Source organism: Aulonocara sp. 'chitande type north' Nkhata Bay, linkage group LG3 (genome assembly GCF_057382095.1).
Source record: "Aulonocara sp. 'chitande type north' Nkhata Bay isolate Kocher_YH1m ecotype deep benthic linkage group LG3, A_spYH_male_GT1.1, whole genome shotgun sequence".
NCBI classification, from domain to species: Eukaryota; Metazoa; Chordata; class Actinopteri; order Cichliformes; family Cichlidae; genus Aulonocara; species Aulonocara sp. 'chitande type north' Nkhata Bay.
This window is the reverse complement of record NC_141346.1, coordinates 43,204,380-43,227,558: the sequence shown is the minus strand read 5'-3', so window position 1 is coordinate 43,227,558 and position 23,179 is coordinate 43,204,380. Positions and strand designations below refer to the sequence as shown.

The 23,179-nt window shown below is 40.9% G+C and overlaps 3 protein-coding genes across 3 annotated transcripts; 2 read left to right on the top strand and 1 right to left on the bottom strand.

Annotated features, from left to right (window-relative positions):
- Positions 1 to 26: 26 nt before the first annotated feature.
- phf23b (PHD finger protein 23b) lies at positions 27 to 4,561 on the bottom strand. The gene is made up of 5 exons (XM_086282194.1): positions 3,995 to 4,561; positions 2,718 to 2,749; positions 2,518 to 2,610; positions 1,786 to 2,401; positions 27 to 1,674 (listed from the first exon to the last, which is right to left on the bottom strand). Exons 1-5 carry the CDS (start codon positions 4,020 to 4,022, stop codon positions 1,481 to 1,483), a joined length of 963 nt encoding a protein of 320 aa, XP_086138320.1. The 5' UTR covers positions 4,023 to 4,561; the 3' UTR covers positions 27 to 1,480.
- elp5 (elongator acetyltransferase complex subunit 5) lies at positions 3,135 to 7,565 on the top strand. Its single transcript, XM_086282206.1, has 8 exons — positions 3,135 to 4,977; positions 5,062 to 5,122; positions 5,220 to 5,297; positions 6,027 to 6,238; positions 6,630 to 6,805; positions 6,889 to 6,984; positions 7,077 to 7,177; positions 7,289 to 7,565. Exons 1-8 carry the CDS (start codon positions 4,923 to 4,925, stop codon positions 7,395 to 7,397), a joined length of 888 nt encoding a protein of 295 aa, XP_086138332.1. The 5' UTR covers positions 3,135 to 4,922; the 3' UTR covers positions 7,398 to 7,565.
- A 1,349-nt stretch (positions 7,566 to 8,914) lies between these two features.
- On the top strand, positions 8,915 to 21,269 carry ctdnep1a (CTD nuclear envelope phosphatase 1a). Its single transcript, XM_086282217.1, has 8 exons — positions 8,915 to 9,628; positions 12,677 to 12,743; positions 16,758 to 16,876; positions 16,976 to 17,047; positions 17,290 to 17,406; positions 17,530 to 17,641; positions 18,396 to 18,480; positions 19,863 to 21,269. Exons 1-8 carry the CDS (start codon positions 9,524 to 9,526, stop codon positions 19,921 to 19,923), a joined length of 738 nt encoding a protein of 245 aa, XP_086138343.1. The 5' UTR covers positions 8,915 to 9,523; the 3' UTR covers positions 19,924 to 21,269.
- Positions 21,270 to 23,179: the final 1,910 nt, after the last annotated feature.

The following is a 23,179-nucleotide window of genomic DNA, read 5'->3' as shown; positions in this document are numbered from 1 at the left end:
AAGAAAATTAAAAAAAACTCAACCAGCATGTTCCCAAAGACTTTTATTTTTCAAGCTACAATTAAAGGAAAAAAAACCAAAACAATATCAGACTGCAGAAAATATAGAATTTGCTTGAGTATTCTCTCTTCACTTTCACATATGTACAGTTGTCAAAGAACAGGATATGTACACAGAATTTTAAGTTGTACGGAGAATGCAACTGCTACTGGAGACTTACGATGACTCTCCCACGAACAAAAGAAAAAACGCACATGGTAAAACCAAACAACATAAACAAAATGACAACCTAGACAGCCTCAACTTGTTTTCTGTACACTACAACTTTGTTCTCGATGTGAGACAATCATATGTCCTTTTTCTGATGCGGGGTGCATCTCTAATCACCCCCTTCCTCAGAAAGCCTAGAAATAAAAAATACATATATATATATATATATATTTTTTTAAACAACCATTCATAAACGCGCCTCAGAGCTACTTTGACATCGTAAAGCACGGCAACAAACCAGTCGTCTTACAGCAACGTTCCCCCCGCCCCGATATCAGATGATTTAAATACAAAAAACAAACAAACACATAAGTAAAAACTGACTCACGGTTAATGGCTAACTGATTAATAAGCCGGACTGTGAGAAATACTAAGCACGCTGTCATGAATGCACATGACCAAGTCCGGTTTTCAAAAAAAAAAAAAAAAAAAAAAAAAAAAGCGGGGGTGTATTTAGGTTTTAAAAGTGCACTGCTGAAAGGATAGTTTGAGTACAACTAGATGCATATGAAGATGCAAAGTGATAAATCTTATCCGAGTCAATGAATTGAAACTTCTTATTTCAGGAGGCTTAAAGACAACCCAAGAAAAAGCTGAACACAAACTACCAGAGTACGATCAAAACCAAAACGAACTGCCCGTCTAGCATTATGACGTGCGTATAAAGTAATAACAGGAGTGACATTATCCACCTCTTAACTGACAATGTAAGCTGGGCTTCCCTCTCCCCAACTCTGCATGTGTTGTATTGATTTAAGGTTGGGAATGATTGGACCAAGCTCAGGGTGGTACTCCGGAGACCAAAGGAGAAGGTTTTCACTAATTTGTCAATATGCGCAAGAAATAATTTACAAGTCAAAAGTGGACCTTCAGTCAATATGAGAACTATTGAGAGAAAAAAAAAAAAAGTATATGCACATCACCAGAACTGTAATACTAAAGCCAATCAATGCTGACGTCAATTAAGAACTGTCAATATTGCCTTTTTTTTCCCAGTTCTTCACAGTAGCAAAAGGGGGAACGAAAACTAGACGTGAGGGATAAATAAGAATGGTTGTGATTGTCGAAAGAAATCCAACAAACCGACTTTACAGTTGCCCTCCAGGTGATAGTTTAGGCTGTTTTGGCTGTAGGCATCAAAGAAAGTTAAGTGTCAGACGACAGCAAAAACAGATCAAACGCTCCTTTTCCTCTCCAGTCCTGCTCAGCTTTAAGTGTCTTTTTTGTGTCCCGACCGCCTCAAGTCCCTGCACTTGTGGCAGTAAAAGATGTCGGGAACGTTTGACTTCTTGATCTTTGCGCATGACAAGTGCACCCATATGCCGCACTGGTTGCACTCGATCATCGGCCGTCCCGCGAATGGCTTCCCGCAGTAACAGGTGATCAAGTCCCATGAATCATCCCCTGTGTGGATAAACAGACCAGAGTTACAGGGGGATTATGGTTGTGAGTTGGTTCAAAGTAAGCAACCACCAAGTAAATAACAGACAAAAGGTCAAAATTACAGTGTCTTACCCGATTCCACCATAATGTCTTCATCAGCGATCCATGTCTCACCCTCACTGGAGCTCATTTCTGCTTCCCTGATGGATTCGTCTGGCTGCACCTTCCCCATGCTCTGCATGCTCGAAGAGGAGCCCCCGTGCCCCGGCAGCTCCTCCCTGCCAGCTCGTACCTCGGAGTGCGTATTCCGTGCCTCGGAGTCAGTCTCGCTTTGAGGAGCTGAACTCTTGAGCTTCTTAGCTTTGGGCTGTTTTGAGTTCTTGCTGCGTTTGATGCGGGCTCTTTTCTCACCCTCGCTGCTGCCACTATCTGCTGCTCCCATGGCAGAATCCAGTGATAGCTTTTTCAGTTTTTTGTCCTTCTTGCGCTCTCCCTTAGTGCTGGCCTGGGTCTCATAAAGAGAGTCTTTAAGCTGCATCTTATCCAGCAGGGTGCTGTCAGAGTGCATGCGCCGAATACTTTTGCCCTTATTTGCTCGAGCTTTGCGGACAAATGTATGGATGGTGTGGATGTCGGAGCCCCCATCTGCCCAGGCATTGCCATTGGAGCTGCTCCCTCCACCTCCACCATCTGCTGACAACCCCGAACTGTGTGCAGAGCTGGATGATGTTGGGGACCACGAGCTTTCCTATAAAAGCAGACAAAAACATCTTCTGTCAAAACTGCAAAGTAGTCACTACATCTAATATGATATGTTAAAAAGAAAATGGGGGGGGGGGAGAGAAAAAAAAAGCAACAGCTCACCTCTTTTGGACTGGGGATGTAACCGGCATAAGCCAGGACAAAGCTGCAGAACTTGTTGAAGTCTTCAACAGTCCTCTTCTTCTTCTCTGGGGGCTACAGGAAACATGTCTTTGTTTAAGAGAGTGAAGCTAACCTACACAGCCCTCCACAACAGAGGGCAGCTGAGTCAAATAAAGTGCTCAAATGATAAAAATACTCACCAGAGGTTCCGTTTTACACGTTAACAGTGAATCTGTTGAAGAAAAAAAAAAAAGTCTGTAAGTCACAAGTGACCACTTTTCAACTGCTTAACAGCCACTACATTACAAAGCATTCCGTTGCCGAGAGAGTGGACTAATGCTAGCATTAGCTTGCTAACACGGCTCAATACCTTAATCGGGATTATAAACGATGAAGCGCATGCTGGTCTTATTTGAAAACAGTGTGTTTGTAAAAGCTACGTTAAATTAACGTCCATATTTGACTGAAGGTCAATTGAGCGAAAAAAAAGAAAAAAGAAAAAAAAAGACCAACTAACATCTTCAAGACAACTTCTGCGTCCTTAAACAACGCAACCGGTGTCACTTTGTGACTGCTTGAACTTCACAAAATTAGTGGGTGTGTAAAAATCACTCTAGAAGAAGAGTTCGTTGTTTTCACGCCAAGTTTATAAGGAAAAGTTGACTGGATTGCTAAAAACGCGTCTGTTTGCTGGACACCATGCTTTTGGTACATTTTGTGTGTATGCTAATGCTAGGTGACGTTTAGAGGGGAAGCTAACTGAATGTTATGCAGTTTGTAGCGTTAACGGTAAACGGGCAAGAGAGAGTAACTTCATTTTACTGAGCTTTTACAACGATAGTTTTGCGTGGTCGAAGGCTTAATTTGATATTTTTAAGGGTTGTCTTGTGGCTAACAGCCTCTTGATCAGCTAGCAAACCAAGGTAGCTTTCTTGATACAGTAGTGGGAGGCTCCATAGCAGAGATAGCTTTGTGCTATCGGCTAATGTTAATCGGGCGTGTCGTGCTGGCTACCTTTGAAGTTTGAGCTAATGTCCAAAAAAGGGGGGCATTTTTCTGAATTATATTTTTAAGCCATGTTATCTCAACTGACACGTTAGAGAGGCTTCGGTGAGTTGGTTTGCAACCGTGGCTATGCAGCTATTAAGCTATGTGGTTCGGCGCGTTAATTAACTAGCAAGCTAACGGGAACTGTGTAATAAATGTTAACATCAAATCTATGAACTACAATCACTGTACAAAAAGTTGGAATCACACAGTCTTCACTTTTAAAGAACTTTCATGGTAGTTTAACGACAACACGTCCGACTGTCGGTCAATATCGAGCTGTGACATTATTACAACACACGCAACAACGATGTTAGCCGTAACTCACTTTAGCTTACTGTCCTCAAAACGACAGCTTTACGCGATGAACAGATTAACATCAAGTGAGGACTATTTTTCGTTGGGTTTTGTTGATAGTCCATAAGCATACCTTGGTGTTCAGACATTATGTCAAGCATTGTCGCCTCGCCGACACGGCCTCGATCCGAGAAGCAGAAACAGCAGGCGAGCTAGCCGGAGAGTGGCGGCCGTCGCTCTGCGCCTTCTCCCGGCGTGGCTGCACCTTAGCACCGGGAAACTTTGGCAGCAGAAAGCCAAGTGTGTGGAGGATCGAAGATGCTGTCGTTCAAAGAAACTCCACACTTTGTCGAAGTCGTCCTTGTATTCCCTCTAGGGGGAATCCCAAACGGGGGGCAAACCACCACCGACCTGTCGCCACACTATTAGCCCGACAAAATACTAATACCACCGTCGCTTGTTCACAAATCTCCCACTCTTCGTCAGTGCACTAATCTAACCACAACAGAAGTGTAAACTTTCATTTAATTAACGCTGCGAATCACTGCAGATCCATGACGGAAACTTCCCTCGATGAAGTTTTTCGTTTCTTCGTCGTAGACATACAAAACGACCGAAGTTGGGGCTTTTTATTCCGCACGGTCCTCTTCGTGCGCGGCAGAAGCCTCTTGAGGCTGCCAGCGAAGGGTGTGCTGCAGTGTATGCTGGGTAACGTAGTTTAGTTTTCAGCCTTTCACCAAACGCGTTTACGGGCGTAAACGTTTAATAAACTACATTTTCCTTCATGAAGACGATTGAAGTCACAGGGAACTATGGGATACGAAGTTTTTTTTATTTACTCTAACCACCCCAAACATAGTAGCTAGCGAAATCTGCTGTACTTTCACTGGACAGGGAAAGCTTTATTTTCCTGCGAAACATTACTTGTAGCGACTTTAGGTACTTATAATTGTTAGCTTTAAGCTATGTCGTTCTCGTGAAGGCAAATTACTCATGTTTTCTTAAGTATTCATGTTTTAAATGGCGGTGAAGCAGAGGCAAGCTTACTAGCTGATGCTACCATGTTGTCTGAACTATTGCAAGGCACTGATACTGGGGCGGTTCTTATAATACAAGGTAAATATGTGAACGTTGTCGACCATAAGTATACATTGTTATCAATAATGATGACATTAATTGATGTAATTTATACTTTCATAGATTCTTGTAGTTATTCTGGGCAGCACCTACTTAAGAGCTTCATCAGTGCCGCATTGAACAAGTATGTAACCGTGTTTCCTTGTATACCTATTGTTGCCTAAAATATGTCTAAGTTGTGTATTGGCTTAAACAGTAACTGGCCTGTGCTATGATTTTAGAGAAGAACCTGTCCACGTGCTTGGTTTTGATGTCAGTGAGGAAGAACTGAAAGATGGATTAACAGCATCTACTCAGAGGTATTGAACTTTAATGCTGAAACAGTTATTTGATCAACAACAAATGATGTGATTTTGCTTAAAAGTTTACTTCATCTACCAAGCGAAATGCATAACAGTACCTGCTTTCAATTTTTTCCAGTGTGAACCATTGTTACTCCATTAAAGGAGTGTGTAATGTGTTTTTTCTAATGGCCATATACCATATATAGACTAACCAAAGACCCACACATTGGACAGCTAAATGGAAACATGATACACAAGGAAATACTTGATGTATTTGGTGCACATGGCAGATTCTATTACAGCAGACTATTTTCTTCCTCAGAAGGCCTCGGTCCCTGCCTTCTCAGGGCAAAAACTGAGTTTTCAAAATTCTTTAAAGTTGATGTTTTAAAATTTCAGTCAATTTTAATTTTTCAACACAGCCTGAACTTTCTCATGCAGCTTTCTTGCAATTTCTTTAAGTATTTAGGAAGGACATTCAAAGGTTTTCTTTAGATTTTGTTGTGTTTGCTGTTGAGATGGTCCCACACTGCTTCAGTAATGTGGAAGTCCAAATGTGGATTCATAACTCTATCAGACCTGTTTTCACTGATTTTCAGCCAAGTTCTTGTGTAATCTGGCATACCTCAGCCCTTTCTCACTGTTTCCTTAACAATAGCTTCTTGACAGCCTTCCTTCCGCTGACACCATTTCTGGATCTTTAACATGGAATCAAACGTTCATCTTGTGCTTCTTTTACTTCAGGTTGCACTTTCACAGTGCTTATACGGACCCCCTTGGGTGGACTAATCGGTCGGCTTTTACAGTTCACCAGTTTTGTGTGGAGGAACTCACTCATCTGCTCAAACAAACATCACACCCCAAACCAGTGACTTTAGTAATCGACTCGCTGTCATGGATATTGAGACACATGAGTCCACCTGCTGTCTGCAAGACTCTTCAGCAGCTTAAGAAAGGTGATAATGTATCTTCTGTGTCTCTGTGTGTGTGATTTAAGGCCCATGTATTCAGTAATTTTACAGAATGGGAGGAGGTCTGACTCCCAGCATCTGAGCATGCTTTTAATGCTTTGACCTTTTACCCATCTTTCCCTGAGCCTAATTGACCACAAATCGGATCGCATCAGCATTTCTGTTGTGCGATCTGCAGCGATACAAAACAAAACGTAACGCAGAAAAGATGCTCGTCTTGGCTTCACCCCCAAAAATCTATTAAGTGGTTATCTTTCTTTAAAAAGCATATTATGGATAAAAGGCTCTCTGTGTTCACAGTCCTTCACGGGTGGCTTATTTTTAGTAGGCTGTGCAGCACTTCCCCTGTTTAACGATTACGTTCTGTTTTCATTAGGGGGAGCCGTGAGAGCTGTTATTGGTCTGCTCCACGCAGATATGCACCAGAGGGGTACTGTGGGAAGCGTCTGCCACTTAGCTACTTCAGTTATCACAGTGGCACCTGGAACGAAGGGAGATGAAGCGGTGGCAAAAATAACAAAGCGATCAAAGTTGGGGAAAGTTACGCAAGATGTAAGAAGAGCTTGAACTTTAATTACTATTTTAAATTCCTACAACTTTTATGAAATATTTATTGTTCTGATTTTTGTCATTAGGAGGAGATATTCAGCATCAAAGGGGATTTCTCAGTTACTGTAGTGAGTAAAACCAGCCATGCTGGACGCAGACAGACTGAACCAGAGGAACAGCAGGTACAGCGTAACATGTGTACAACAGCTTCACACATTATATGGATAAATAAGCAAACCTGTTATGACGTAAGTGTCCTTTTTGTGTCTTGTAGATGGACCCAACAGCTAACTTGACCTTCAACATTCGCCTGTCTGACACAGAGCGCGAGGCCAAGGAGAAACTTGCTCTTCCCTTTGTCTTCAGCAAAGAGAAGTCAGACTTTTTTTCAGTGACCACATCTAATATATGTTGATTTTCTTTCTTTCTTTTTAAAACTTTTTTTAACAAACAACCTAAAGATACAGTTCTCTTTTAATCTTGCAGGAAAACCGCTCTGCTGCAATCGGGCCCAGGTTCCGGTCGAATTCTGTATGAACCCGATGCCAACGATGACTACGACCAGGAGGACCCTGATGATGATCTTGATGTTTAGATTTAAGGCAGGAAAATCTGCTGAAGATCCACGTTTCATCTGCTTTTTTTGCCATTGAAGGACTGAAAAGCTTTCAATGCTTTAAACTTATTTCATGTGTGTTATCTGTTGGATATGTACGAGACGTTATCATTTCACTTTTTCTAAAAATATAAACTTAATGTTGTTGTTTGTGGATAAATTATTTATTTTTTTCTGGTTGGTTATTTACAAAATAATTGATTTTTGATTTTGTGACTTTTGCACTGAAATGACTGTTTTTTTTTCTGCACTATGATTTATTGCAGTGACTGGGACAAAAATAAATGACAGTTCACAAGTGCTTAAAGACCAAAAAAACAAACAAACAGGTTTCTCTTACACAAAACAGTATTTATTACTTGTGTGCATCTTAAAAATCCTGGATATCTGTTCATCTGCCACATCCTATAGTAGGAATTAAATCAAATGCTGCTCACAACCAGAAAATGTCCCGGATATATATTGTCTCATTGGCAAAAATGATCTCAAACCAGTTGCTCTTTTGGGTACAATACTTAAATACTTTTTTAAATTTATGAGCTTTTGAGGTTGAGTTATAATCAATATATGTTTAAAATATGATTTGTGAAAGGGAAGGTTTACAAGGTGGTACTCAGACCTGCCACAGTGTATGGTTTGGAGACAGTGGCACTGACAAAAAGACAGGTGGTGGCAGAGCTGAAGATATTAAGATTCTTATTAGGAGTGGCCACAATGGACAGGACTAGAAATTAGTACATCAGAGGAACAGCTCAGGCTGAGCAGTTTGGAAACGAAGGCTGATATGGTTTGGACATGTACAGAGGAAGGATAGTTGATACATTGGATAAAGGATTTTGAAGTTGGAGCTGCCTGGCAGGAGGGAAAGAGGAAGGCCACAGAGGAAGTTCATGGATGTCACAAAGGAGGATGTGCAGAGGGCTGCTGCAACAGAGGAGAAGCTAGGGAGGGGGTGAGTTGATCCACTGTGGTGGAGCAGTCCAAAGAAGTTGAAAATGTATACTGATTTATAGATGATGTCAGCAGGTAGGTCTGATGGCACTAAATAATTAGTTTTGAGCGACAGTTCGACATGAACACCGATGCCAATTGCAGTGTCAGATTTAATAGTCTGATAGTTTACAGAAATTTGATTCAAGCAACTTTTTAGCATTGAATTACAATTACCAAGTCCGTGATTTACTGACAGCTGTCAAATACAGTCACACATTCATTTCAGTTTGGTTTGATATTGTCGTTATACAAGATACACAATGCTCCAATAAATCATTACATTTCCTCTTAAAAATATACAGGCCCGTCCATTACCACCAAGTCACACGGCTTTCTCAGCAAGAGTTATGTTTACGTAAAACTCCCCATAAGTATTTATGTAAGAGTACAGCTGAAGAGCTAAAGAGCAAACTAAAAGGTGTTAATTTGAAGGTTTTAGCTGACATGCTCGTCCTCGTAGGTTTGTTTTCTTTCCACGTGGACGTGCTGCGCGCAACCAAGCTGGTCGCGGAAGTGACGGCAAGGCGGCGATGGCGGCTCGCAGTTTCATTCCGGATTTCCACTGGACTACAAACTGATTTTAACCGGCCCGGTTAGTCTTTGGGGAACTTTTGCAACACTGTCTCCATTCGGAAGCCGCACAGACTCAAGTCGCGTTGAAGTGGTGCCTGTCAAGAAAGGACCCCACAGCTTTTTTGTGGTCTATTTTTCTCCAAGGTTCAAGGTGGTCACCCTGTCGAGCTAGCGGTAGCTCGGTGGCTACGAGCTAACGGTAGTTGGTATACATACAGCTAGCTCCTGAGCTAGCTTGTCAACGAGCTGCGTGCTAAGGTCCACACAGCAGCAGTCGTCGTTCTCCGGCTTTTTCTTCGACCACCTCATCGTTTGCTTGTCACCGTTACAATGCGAAGTTACCCTGTTTGATGCTAATTGTGCCGCAATTGTGCAGAGCGAGGTACTCACACGTTTGCTTGGCCTCTCCAATAATTAAGAGTTGCTAGTTTGGCGGCTGTGGCTAAACACCAGAATTTTGACTCTGTGGTAAGCAAGTCCTTTCAGTAATTACCCCTTCCCAGCAACTTGGGTGAAAACCGCGTTGCCTAGTTATTAACATGCTGAAGACCCGGCAGTGTTTACTTGGCATCCGCACTTTTCTCGGCGTTACGTCCAGAATATGGGGCTTCATCATGTACATCCTCAGGAAGCACCTACGAACGGTGAGAGGGGCTTTGAATAATGTGTGACACTTTTCCGTGCAAGTCTTTACTCTGCCATGACCCCAGTGTGCCTGAATGTTTTAGTTTTAAATGAAACCCACCTGATGAAAAGCTTGGTTGGTTTTCAGAGAGCCAAATTACTGGCGCTCTCCACCTGAGATGTCATAATATTATGACAGTTTTTTACATGTCAGAAGCCTCAGCCTCCCAGTTAGTTATCAAAAAGTATTGCTTAATTATTTATAACAACTATTTTTTCCACAATTAAGTTTTCTTTTAGTTAAAACAGTAAATTGAACCTTTATTGTAAAGCATCAGACAGATTCCCGCAAATGAAGTATATAATGAGTCAGTGAGTCAAGTGCGCCAAAATATCCTCATGACTGCTTTAATTAATTATTTAGAAGTTCCACTAATTATCTCATTTTAAATTGGTACTTGTCAAATCTCTTTAGGTTATGGTCACAAGTCTTTAAATGGTCTAAAACCTAAAAGGCTAGTTAAATTTTTAAAAAGAAATGTCAAAATGTTTCTAAATCTAAAACCTTTCGATAATTAGCCCCCCCCCCCTCCCCCCCACATGTATTGCATGATAAGTTATCAAAACTGTTGCAGATTCATTTATGAATGATTGGTCAAACCTCAAAACTGTGTCGTTTTTTTGTTTGTCTTTTTTAATTGCAGGACTGCTTTATCCGGCTGCAGTGCTCAGTGAAAGCTGCTACAGCCAAACCCTAAATTTAAAGTGCATTAAGCGTGCAGGTCACCTTCAATCGCTCAGAAATGCCTCCACAATAAACATGGCATTTAAGGTGACATAAGCCACCGGTTTGTAACTTAGACATATGCGCAGGTGTCGTGGTGTCGTTAATAGATGTGCATATGTGGTGTAACATGAGTGGACTTCGGCTCAAGCGCCATATCAAACCAACAAAGCTTGGAGGACTGCCTCGTGTGTTGTAATCATCTTGCTGTTTAGAGGTTTGTCTGTAGTTGATTGTGTGGCAGTAACACCTCAGGCCCTGAGTGTGAATAGTTCAGTCCATGTTGTGGCTGAAGTGAGAGGGATTAAGTCAGCACAGAGAGTGCACTGTTCTCCCTCTCTCTGCCTCTGTTTCTCTCGTTCTCTCTCGCAGTTTAGCTCTCTTGTGCATGGTCTGTGATGCACTGGAAATTTGTCATGATGATCCAAGTGCAGGGCATCTATTATGCTGATATGGCGGGGTTAGGGTTGGGGCTGTTTAGAGGGAAGTGTGTGTGTATATATATGTTCTCACAACTGGGATAACCAGTTTTCTACATTTAATAATAACCTCTTGTTTATCCACAATACGTAGATCTAAATGAAGATAAGATTAATTGGATTATGTATTTTAGGAACCGGTCATAATCCCAGGCACGCTATCCCATGTCAACAAATGACGAGGTGGTTGGTTATTAATCTTACCCACATCAGTGTTACATAATCGTTGTGTTTATCATTCTGCATGCAACAATTGGCTAAGCAAAAAATAACTACCAGCTTACATAGCTGATATTTGTACTTCACTGATTAGCTGATTAAGAATAAATCTGCAATGGTTTTCATAACTAATTAATGAATAATATACTTTTTTTAAAGCAGCGTTGCTCCAAATCATCCGCTGTATCTTCTTTCTGCAGATCTAATGGTTAAATTAATGTCTTTATTAATCCAAAACAAGCAGCCTGAATATGTTGTCTTCAGCTCTGAAACGAACACGAACCAATTAATTAAATTGTTTTACAAATTAATTAAGGGGAAAAAATGTTAGTTGCTGCCATCGTCCATTTCTAGTCATTAATTATGTCCTGAGTGTTCTGGTTAAAGGAACAGAGGCCCGCTGCTACATGAGGGTTTTTCCTGCGTTTGAAAGATTTGGGCACCCACCACGAGGTTTTGATTCATCCCTAAGGGGAAACATCAGGACTGTGAAGTAATCTTTGTTGAATAAGAGTTTAATTTAGTAACTAAAATAATTTTGTTTGTCTAATGGTTAGAAATAATGAGACAATAGGCAGGCATCTGTCATTTAAGATATATCTATGCAGGGCACTTTTGTCTGGGTGTACAGTCACACCCCCCCATAGACCAGTTTTAAACCAGGAAAAAGCCCTGCACATGTTGATGTAAAATTTAATCTTTTTTTTTTTTTTTTTTTTAGATGATGGGCAGGAAAAACAAATAAAAATAGTCCACATTTTATTGTTTATTGTTGCCTTAGTTTGGAGGCACAGGACGTGTGCGTGCCAGGTTTTCAGATGGATGTTTTTAAAGATACAGAGAGCTGAGTCGGGGGTGAGATTTCCCCCGTGGTACCCAGCAGCTGCTTCCAACAGTAGGCTTCTCCCAGGCTTGCCCTGCCAGGCAAGCGCGGGGGGGCATAGAGGGAGGTCCTGTCTAAGGCAGGTACCAAGCAGCTCAGTCAAAGTCACCCTGTGAGTCTCCCTTTCTGTGTGTGCCCCATGCAACGCTGACACCCACCGACAGCTGGGGGGGATAAAAATAGCCCTGTGAAGAAAAGTGCAGAGCCCCTGGGCAAGAGCGGCACTGGGAAGGATCCTCGCTGTAGTCATTTGGATCACAGCAGAGGAAGCGCTATGGGTTGGACGCAAGCCACTTCGTTATTTCAGTGTGGTGCCCTCCTCTGTCCCCTTACTTTATCTGGTTTCCTAAGAATGCTTTATCTTAAGCAGCTGAAAAATAAAAATTTCAGATCCTGGTAAAATCTCTTATCACCCCAAAGCACAATTAGTTTTCCGTTTTTACTGTTATACCCTGAAAGATTCCTAAAAGATGAAACATTTCCTCTTCTGTAAAATCACATGAAAAGTTCTTTGAGGTCAGAGCGATTGTAAATAGGGGTTTGAGGCTTCTGTGTACTTGGTATGTATGGTATTGTCAAATATATCACAGTTTAAGCTCTGGTCGTGGTATATTTAAGTCATCGTTTAAGTGTTTAGTGCATGCTACAGTATGTGCTCTTTCTATTGAGAATTCGCTTTTTGATTCCCTGTGTTCATTTGCAGATAATCCAGTATCAGACGGTGCGATACGACACTTTGCCCCTGTCCCCCATCTCCAGAAACAGGCTCAGTGAGTACACTGTTGTTTTCATGGTATTTCTCTGTATAAAAGCTTATCTTGCTAAGTCTTAAAGATGCTTTCGCTAAGGCACATCGGTGTGTTGGCCACAAAATGAAGGAACCATAAAAGCATCTTTGTAATGTGGACAGAAGAAGGTGATAAACAAGTTTGTCAAGTAAGAAGTGATTGTGCTGACTGGGACTTTTTCTGGAACAGATGCACAGTTTGGAAACTATCCCCCTCATGTTCACCTTTAAGTAAAGACTAAATGGCCACTATGTCAAACTGACTGGCTTCTCCCCATAAGGAAAATCACACTAGCTTTTAGATACTTTTTTTTTCCCATGACCTTCTTTTATAGATACAAATATTAAGTTGCATTAAATGGGTTCATGCACAGCTGTATTCTTTTTGTCAATTGTTTTCATAAACCTGTTTTGCTGCATAGGTCTGTTGTTTTGCGCTGTTTAACCAACTAACAGCTTAACAACAGAGTGTGGTTTTGCACAAAAGGTATTTGGCTGTATATTGGCACTGCAGCATTTCAATTAGATGACTTTATTTGGTTTTTAAAGTAAAAAAAAGAACAATTGTAAACATAAAACAAATGTTGGTTTTTTTTGCAGAGCTGTAAATGTCGACTGAATATTTTCCAGTGAAGCGAACTGATACAGTCATGAGTGAGATAACTGGTGTTAACAGCAATGTCAACACTGCATAATGTAAATAGTCTTTGACATTATAAACGGCATTGCACGCAGAGTCTTTAGTGATGAAGGATTAGTATATAGACCATAGATATCCTCAAGATGTGTGACAGCAGTGCTAAAGTTGTGAATGCCTAATGTGTAGATGCACACTAGCTGTATATACCAACACCAACCGACAAACTTAACAATTATAACAGTATCAACGTGTGAGCATCCACATAATGCAATGTTATCTTTGATTAAAACAAAACAAAAAGACAGACTTTCTGCTTTGAATTAAAGGATAGGATATGTAAATGTTACAGGCTGGGCCACACCACTTGCTCAGGCACTGACTGGTTTGGTTTGTGTGCTCTGAATGAACTTCCCTTCTGTCAGCTGAGAGCTCATTCAACAGCACACTCTTGACTTAGAGGAAGGATTGTATTTCAGTCTACTTTACTTGCCTCTCACTCATTCCGCTGACGTCACCAGCACATCCAGGTCCAGTCTCTAGTGAATAAGTGTACATTAACTTAGCTGCAGATGGTGGGTATTTCTGCTAGAAGTAAAGCGGCAGTGTGGTTGCCAAATCTGTGCATTCGAATAAGGTCAGCTTCAAAGGTTAAAACGGTTACCCAGTCCTCGAAGCGCTTAACTGGAATCAGCTGGAGTGTCTTTGGGGGAATAAATGAGTCTACTGAAAAAGTAACTGGAATTGGCTGGAAACACATTAGGAAACTCATCAAGTCAGGGATTGCAAAGAGATGAGGGGAAAAAATGAAGGCACCTGGGTGTCAGGGCTTTAATTTCCACTATTAATTATAAAAGAGGATGTGTTATAATATTGTTATAAGATACTTTTCATAAACAAGTCTTACTCAGCCCATCATTTCTTGTTGACTTTGAATTAAAGTGGAGTACATTATATCCTCACCAGGCATAGAGGAAACTCACATAATGGGTTTCCTTTTGTTTATTTGCATACCATTTAAGTGCATCAATCAGAGTCAGTAAATAATAATAAAAAGATCTTTACACATGGTGGTACACTCTGTTCTAAAAATTAAAACTGAAAAAAGACTGAGGAAGTTAACAACACCAAAACTGATGATGACTTTGTAAAGGTTTGTCCTTTCGCTGTGCTGTCTAAATACTCTGGAAAAAATAAAATGGCTTGCCTTTTTTGGGTCAAGACTTAAAATAAGCAGTTCCTTGTTTACAATAGGGTTGCCACAAATGATTATTTTGATAGTCGACTAGTCACCGATTATTTTTGCGATTAGTCGACTAATCAGATCATCATCCATTGGACGTAAAACACAGCTTATTGTACCAGCAGCATCTGCTCTTATATAACTATCATTAGCTTACAGCTTTAAGTGTTTAAGGTATGTGCTAACTAAAAATAAAGACAAGATGATAGTTTATTAAATTTAAATGAAATTTGCAGATTGTTTCGGTGAAGTTTAATAAACTCCTTGCTATCTAAAATATAACAGGACACCGGAGTATATTCTCGAGCATCTCACACTTCTGATAATCAGCTGTCTGCTTGACGTTTATTCAGCTGTGTAAAAACTATAACTTTAATCTCAGCCAAACTGATTTACCGTATTTCCCGGACTACAAAGCGCACCTGAATATTAGCCGCACAAGCTAAAATCAGGGGAAAATCCTGTTTTGTACATACATTAGCCGCACCTGACTAAAAGCCGCAGGTGTTTCAATGTTGACTCATCATATGTAAGAGAATATGCACAAAGGGAATTGTCAGGAAAGAGATGGCTGTTTGGAGACACACCCCTTTTATTAATATTTTGAAAAACAAGTTATGGGTACATATTTGCACATGTAGTACATAACAGTAACCTACAGCACACCAGAAAAATAGATTCGGACTACCTTTTAGGCTCAGGTGCAGTGACACGGCTTTAACAAGAAGAAAAGTCAGTCATTCACCATCTTTCTCTTCTTCCTGCGCTCTAAAACCACCAAAGTCCTCTTCTCCAATGTCTGATACAAACAGGCTCAGGATGGCTTCGTCATCCACTCTCCGCTTCTCTCCTTCGTTGTCACTTTCAAAACCAAAGAAATCCTCGTTGTCAGTATCAGAGTCGAACACCCTCAGAAGGGCCGTGGCGGTGTCCTCCTCTCCATCATGCAGCAGTCCAGCCCTTCAAAATCCGTTGGTGATCGTGGATGTTTTCGCACTTTTCCACGCTGTCAGAATCCACCGGTGGAGTTGGGCATAACTTGCTTTTCGCAAGTTTATCGCCGCTCGTCATCCACGACTCCCGCTGAATGCGTAGCGCTACTTTGAAGTTTGTTTTTCGCGCTACTTCGTACGGCACTATGTTGCCTGGCGGACGGACATGTGACTAACATACCACTCTTGAACCCCGATCCTTCCGCCAGGCAACGTAGTGCCGTACAACAGCGGAACAAACAAAACAAATCGTCTTACGATATCACAAAAATCATGGAAAATCCATAGAAAAGCCGCACCTGACTAAAAGCCGCAGGGTTCAAAGCTTGTGCAAAAAGTAGCGGCTTATAGCCCGACAATTACGGTACTCAGGAACAAATAAAATACTGAAAAAAACCAAACAATAACATTTTTAAGTTATCTAAGTGACTTATATATGTTTAACCTGAGTAGTGAAAGACGGCGGTGGGTTTGAAAACAATTAGCTGGGAGTCCGGTGTTCTCACGGGCTCCAGTGAGCCTTGCCCCTGGCTAGCTATCGAGCTAGTGGGTAACAGATGTCTCCGAAAACGTCGGAGCGCTTTTGAAAATATGTGGTGTCCTGATAAACTGAGCAGATATTTGAGGTTTACACAGCTACATTCTCGCCTGCAAATATGTTAAACGTTTATTTTGTGACCCAGAAAGAATAATAAGTGTAATATTAAAACTAACTAGCTGCCGCCATTGTTGGAAACTGAGCTATGAATTCTGGGACACAGCTTCTTCTTCGGGGTTTAACGGCAGCTGGCATCCTTGTACATGCAGTGCTGCCATCTTCTGTTTCAGTCCGTTATTACACTCTTAAATCCTACTACTTATTCCTGCGTCTTTTGGGATCTTACAAAGCTTCAAACGCGTCGACTATTAAATCAGTCTTCGACGATTTTGGTAGTCGACGTAATCGTGACTAGTCGACTAATCGTGGCAGCCCTATTTGACATGTTAGAAGTAAAAGAGAAACCTGCTTGTTGACACCGACATGTTGTACTGAAGTGCATGATTTTTCACATAGCCTAATTTCTCTTAATAATTTTGTTTGTGTAGATGTGCTAAATGAAGCTTGATGTTATTAAATGAATGCAGATGCAGTAAAGAGGAAGATTCTGGTTCTGGACCTAGATGAGACCCTGATCCACTCTCATCATGACGGCGTCCTGAGGCCCACAGTGAGACCTGGCACACCGCCGGACTTCATCCTCAAAGTACGGGCGGCCAACCATATATGAGCATGAGTTACTCCCAGTTTAAATACCATTTCTGCCTAAATGAGCTGGTTCCACCCGTTTCCCCTTTCCTTACAGGTCGTCATTGATAAGCACCCAGTCAGGTTCTTCGTACATAAAAGGCCACATGTTGACTTCTTTTTAGAAGTGGTGAGTGTTATTCAAACAACCGTGTGTGAGTGTGTATGTGTGTGTGTGGCTACGGTAACAAGCAGTAAATCACAAACATCGTCACTCCTTTAAATCCTGCCTGTCATCCTTGTCATTAATCTCCATTGTACTGCACACTCACACTCATAAAAGTGTATTTATTTTTTGTATTGACCCTTTGTGACTTGCTGAACACTGATGGTAATTTGTGAACATAGACTGTTATGTTCTTGTGTATATAGGTGAGCCAGTGGTATGAGCTAGTGGTTTTCACAGCCAGTATGGAGATCTACGGCTCGGCAGTGGCAGACAAACTGGATAACAACAGGAACATTCTGAAACGAAGATACTACAGACAGGTACTGCTCTACGCTGTCTTCTGACAGCCTGTGTTAAACCTAATATTGATCGAGTTTCTGCTTTCACTCTGACTTTTGTTGGTGTAGATGATTATATTTAATTCTTTTTCTTTCTTTTCCCAGCACTGTACATTGGATCTAGGTAGTTATATTAAAGACTTGTCTGTAGTACACGATGACCTGTCTAGTATTGTTATCCTGGACAACTCGCCTGGTGCTTATCGAAGCCATCCAGGTAAGATTTCAAAGTGTAAATGGGCTTCAAAAACAAGATCTCAGAAACCACGAGTGACATCACATTAGTTACGTCTATATGAAGTTTAATTAGAAGTTGTTTAATGTATTTACAGTGCAATAAATACAATTTCTGCCTTTGTTTTGTATGTCTTAGACCTGTCAAGCTCAAAGAAAGAAATGGTTTAGAGTATAGATGCAAGTTTTTCTATTTGGATGCTTTGAAGCTACGTTATTTTGGTCACATAGAGCACCTTTGCATGTGAGCAGCAGAAGATTGTGGCTGTTGTGCTCACAGCTAGAGCTGTGGGCATGACACGACCATATTAGTTATAGTTCCTCTCACTGACTGTCAGAAGTGGAGCATTTGAGTAGTTTGAAGCTTTTGGTTCACACGTATTAATTATACATAAGGTCACTGGATTATTTGAATTTTCCCCTCACTGTAAGTACACACACATAAATGAGAAATGGTACGATACCTGCTAACGAGTTGAGTTATATATTGGGCTGCTTGTTTTCGGTCATGTTTAACAGATCAATTAAATCAAATCTTTGTCTTGGTAGAATTGAACTTTGTGACAAGGACATAAGCGAAGGTGTTTTCACTTCAGGGCCTGTGTTGTAAAATGCTGTTGCAGTACATTAAGTGCGAAGCTCCTTGAACACTCTGTGGCTTCTTCAGAAAAGCAGCACAAAATCACTACCATGTCCATTTTTCTGACACAACTGACTGGCTGTTTTCTGCCCTCCAGACAATGCAATACCCATCAAGTCCTGGTTCAGCGACCCTAGTGACACAGCACTTCTTAACTTGCTGCCTATGCTGGATGCACTAAGGTAAAATGCATAATAAAGCTTGCATGAAAGCAAAGGGATAACGCAGACACTGGCTTGCATGGCTTACTTTGTTGTAAGGTTATTTGCATACTTCCTCATTCTAAATGAGTTGTTTAAGACATGTAAAGCAAAAAGCTCACAAGCTGTCAGTGTGTTAACACCAGACTAAATCCTCATATGACCACAAGGACTCAAAGTATCATCTCTTTATTTTGGTGGCTTTACTTGCTTTCTCTTTATAAGTCGCCCGTCATGTTTCAGCAACAAAAAAAATGTTTCATGCATTTTGTCTGCAGTTCCTCTTAGAAGTAGTTCAGTTGCTTTAAAAGGCTGTTTTTATTCAGTGTGAGACAAGAAATCTCATGTGAATTCATTCAGAAGAGTGACAAGCATCTGGATGAAGTTTCCTACGAAAAGCTAAGGCTAACATATAAAGCGCCTTGAGGCGACTGTTGTTGTGATTTGGCGCTATATAAATAAAATAGAATTGAATTAACGGCAAACCTGCACAGTGTGTAATGTATGAGGTAAACAAAGGAGATGCTGAGTGTTTATCATTGATTTTCGGATGTGTATGTCAGGCGTTATTTTTAACACCAGGTTGATTTATCCATTGTTGGATTAAGCTACTGTTAAAAGTAACTTGTTACATTACATAATTACTGATATGAAAAAGTAATCTACTGAGAAAAGGAAACACAGGTTTGCAGTTAGCTTGTATATGTTGGGTATATGACCATGGGGTGTGTAAGCTTCTGCATGTTTACCTCTCTAGTGCACTGGCATTACCTCTGCACAGCGTGTGATATTGGTAGCATCTTTTCCTCAAAACACACCAGCAGCAGGCTCATCAGTTTCCTTTTGGCTGGCATCATTGACTGAACCAAAAAGTCACTGGCTGTAGTTTCAGAGGTTTTGCTCCTGTTTTACCGCTGCACAAAGAATACTTCCACAGAATAAAAGCAATCACCTTTGCCGTCACGTTCCCTGACTTAGCATACACGCTGACAGAAGTATAGGACTGGATGTACTTTTAACTTTTTGGCAGCTTCATGCCAAAAAGTTAAAAGGAGACAGAAAAATTGAGAATTTGTGTGGCATCCTTCTCTCTGGTCACATCAAAGGAACAGCAGAATTTAAGATTTACACAGTAAATACGGTAACTGAAATGTAAATAAATAACTGAATTCTTGAAAAGGAGAGCTAATGTGTTGCATTGAAGCAATGGGAATACTCTGAATACTTGCCAGCGTGAACATGGCTGATCTTTTGATCTTACTCAAACAAATAAATGAGCTTTTTTGTCCTAAGTGTTAAACATGCATTGGTTTCCCTGCTACGATGGCAGCAAGTACACTGAAATGTCCTCCTGTTTGTCATAGGTTCACTGCTGATGTCCGCTCCGTCCTCAGTCGAAACCTCCACCAGCACCGGCTCTGGTGATTGGCTGAATTGAGAGGGATCGGGCTTGTTGACCAGCCTCTTCTCTCTGCTGGCTTCCACCCTGCCCTCCATTCCCATGTAGACGACCCACCAGCCCTCTCCGAGCCCCTCCTGAGGTGACTGCCTCACACAGGATGAACAGTATGGGATCAACAGAACCCACGAACTACTGGGGAGGGAGGGGGAGCCAGCTTTTTTTTTTTTTCTTTTTTTTTTTCGTTGTTGTTTTTTTTCTCTTGGTTCTTTATTTGTACTTTTTTTTTTCTTCTCCAAAACAAAGAGGAGCCTCTCTGCCTTATCGCTCCTGATACTGACTGTGTGTGTATGGAGTCGGAGTACGCTTGCTGACTTCATTAGTCCTTTTTAAAAAAATTTGAAGATAAAGTTGGGAGATCGAGGAGGATCGGCGATGCAACAAAGACTTTTTTTTTTTTTCCTCTCTCTCTTCTTCGTCATCACAACATACTGCACTTCAGCAAACTCATCAGTTTACTGTCTTAACCTCTTGGAGCAACTGAGTAGGGGAAAATAGAAAACTACCCCCCCCCCCCCCCCCCCCTTTTTTTTTTTTTTTTTTATTTATTTATTTTTTTTAAGATCACCATCATACCCCAAGCGGCGAGTCATCAATTCCCAGGGTACTTTCTATTTTTTTCTCCCCCAGCAAGATTGGATCAATTTAAATGATGTAACTGATGGACCCTTGCTTGCAACATACCACCCACAGGCATTTTTTTTTCTGGACAAATAGCCAAGAAGTCGAAGTTTCTTTTCTTTGTTTTTTTTTTTTTCTCTTTTTCTTTTTCCCTCAGCCATAACCAACAACTGTTTCTCCCAAACTTCTTCATGGGACTCTGATAAACACTTTAAAGTTGTGAGGAAAAAAAAGAAAAGAATGGCTTGTAATGATACACGGACTGCCGTTCCGCCTTTCCATATCTGATTGTTTCTCTGTTACCATGATATCTGCTAATATGACTTCTGAATACCACAACAATTTCTTCGCCTCATTTTTAAAAAACTATTTGATGCCATCCTGGTTTCATTTAATAAGAATTGCACTTAATCTCCTGTTTTTGTTTTTTTTTTTGTTTGTTTTTTTTTTTTGCAGTTTGTTTGTTAGTTGATTCAAACTTGCAGCCTTCCCACCCCTTTGCATTTTTTTTATTTTATTATTATTATTTTATTTTTTTACCCATTCCCCTTTTTATTGTATCGGTTCAACTATTAGACGCTCCATCTTTAAATGCCTTCTGAACAATGTCAGTCTTGTCAAGGCTCACAGCGGCTTCTTATTGGCTCTGTCTCCAGGTCTGTGTTACTAATAAAACACTTGTCAGTATCGACCAGTTACAATTCAGCTTGTTTTCTTTTACTGCGAGTAACACCCTTCATGTTTGAGCCCTAACATTTTGCAGCTCTAACTTCACTGGAGTTCAGTTTCTGTGAGAGGAACACTTTGGTTAATCATCTGCTGCCACCATGTGGTGTAACGGGGAACTGCACTGATCTCAGACTAACTTTGTTTTGATAAAGGCTTTTTCAAACTGGAATAACCTTTGTCCCCAAAGCTCTAGACAATGGCTTTCTGTCCCATCTTTGTTGTTTATTTTATCTACAGCTTGAACTTGAGACAAAAAACAGAAGCTGTTCTTGTTCATGTAAGCTGTGCGTTTAAGCACTGCTGCAGGCCATAATCGCTTCTAAGTTTTTATGTGTACGTTTATTTGTTTTAATTGTGAAGAAAAGTGTAATTTTTAGACAAAGTATGCAAATTAGTTTTCTCGTTTCTATTTTTATACGCATCTCTACTTGATGATAAAACATCCTCACATGAAGTCCGTTTGGGAGAACTGCTGACCATCTCAATCATGTTGCATAATCTTAATCAACAGGTAGTGTTTTGTACTGTTTTGTGACTGTTTTGCAAATGAATGACTGTCAGTGAAAAGTATCGACGTTTTTCTTACTGTTAGTGTATCAAGCATGCAGTGCAATAGTCCTCTACTATAAGCCCTGATTTGGTTGCGCATCTGCTAGCCAGCCATAGCTGTGCGTGTGATGATGTGTGAATGTTTTTTTGTCCCAAGCTGAAGACTTCAGAATGTGATTTCTAATCACGGTATAAGGCTGATACAGTATATGCTTTGGTTTGCTAACACCTGCCTCTCACTGATGATTTAAAGGTTGAAACGCAGAAAGAGGTAAATATGATTTTGCCTTTTTGACCACAGCTTCCTTCCAGCCACCTTATTAAAGGGAACCTATTACGCTCTTAGACTCCTCAGTTTATCCCCTCAAACAAGTAGTTTAAGCTTCCTTCCACCTTCCCTCTAAGCCAAAAGTCTTCTGATTAGCTGCCCCTGCTAAACGGGGGCAAACAGGCAGGTGGGAGAAAGGCAATAGAAGTTATTTTGACCCTTTAAACAGATGCGTTACAGCAGTGGATTCCATTCCTGTCAGCTAAGGTCAGGAAACAGACTACAGTTTGCACAGGCTCACAAAAATAAATGTTGCCTGGTCTGATAAATTTCTGCTGCAGCATTCAGATGGTAGACCCAGAATTTGACCCTGCCATCCGCATGAAAACATGGTTCCATTCTTCCTTATATTCACAGTTGAGACTGCTAGTGGTGGTGTGATGCTGTGGAAAATATTATCTTGGTTCACTTTGGGCCCCTTAGTATCATGTGAGCATCATTTAAACACCACAGCCTACCTGATGATTGTTGCTGAGCATGTCCATCTCTTTTGAGTAGTGCACGTATCTTCTGATGGCTGCTTCCAGCAGGATAACACACCATGTCACAAATGATATCAAAGTGGTTTCTCGAAGATAAGTTTGCTTTAGTTTAATGACCTCCACAGTCACCGTGTCGCAGTCCAATAAGCACGCTTGGGATGTGGTGAAGTAGGAGACTCACATCATGGATGAGCAAATCTGCAGCAACTGTAATGCTGTGTGATCACGTCAACGTGGACCAAAATCTTTGAGGAATTTTTTCCAACAACTTGTTGAATCTGTGCCACAGAGAATTGAGACACCTAATAAAGTGACGAGTGATAGAAAATTAGGAAAACCGAAATAGATGCCCCTTTAAACCTGCCTTGCTTTCATCCACCTTGCAAATCGAGCGGATTTCTTTGCGAGCTCACTCCAAGAAGAGTCTATCATGTTATCATTGATCAATCTCACATCCCTGTTCTCTGTTCACCGTTTCGGTGGGGGGAGGGGAGGAGGAGTTGGCTGTCTGGT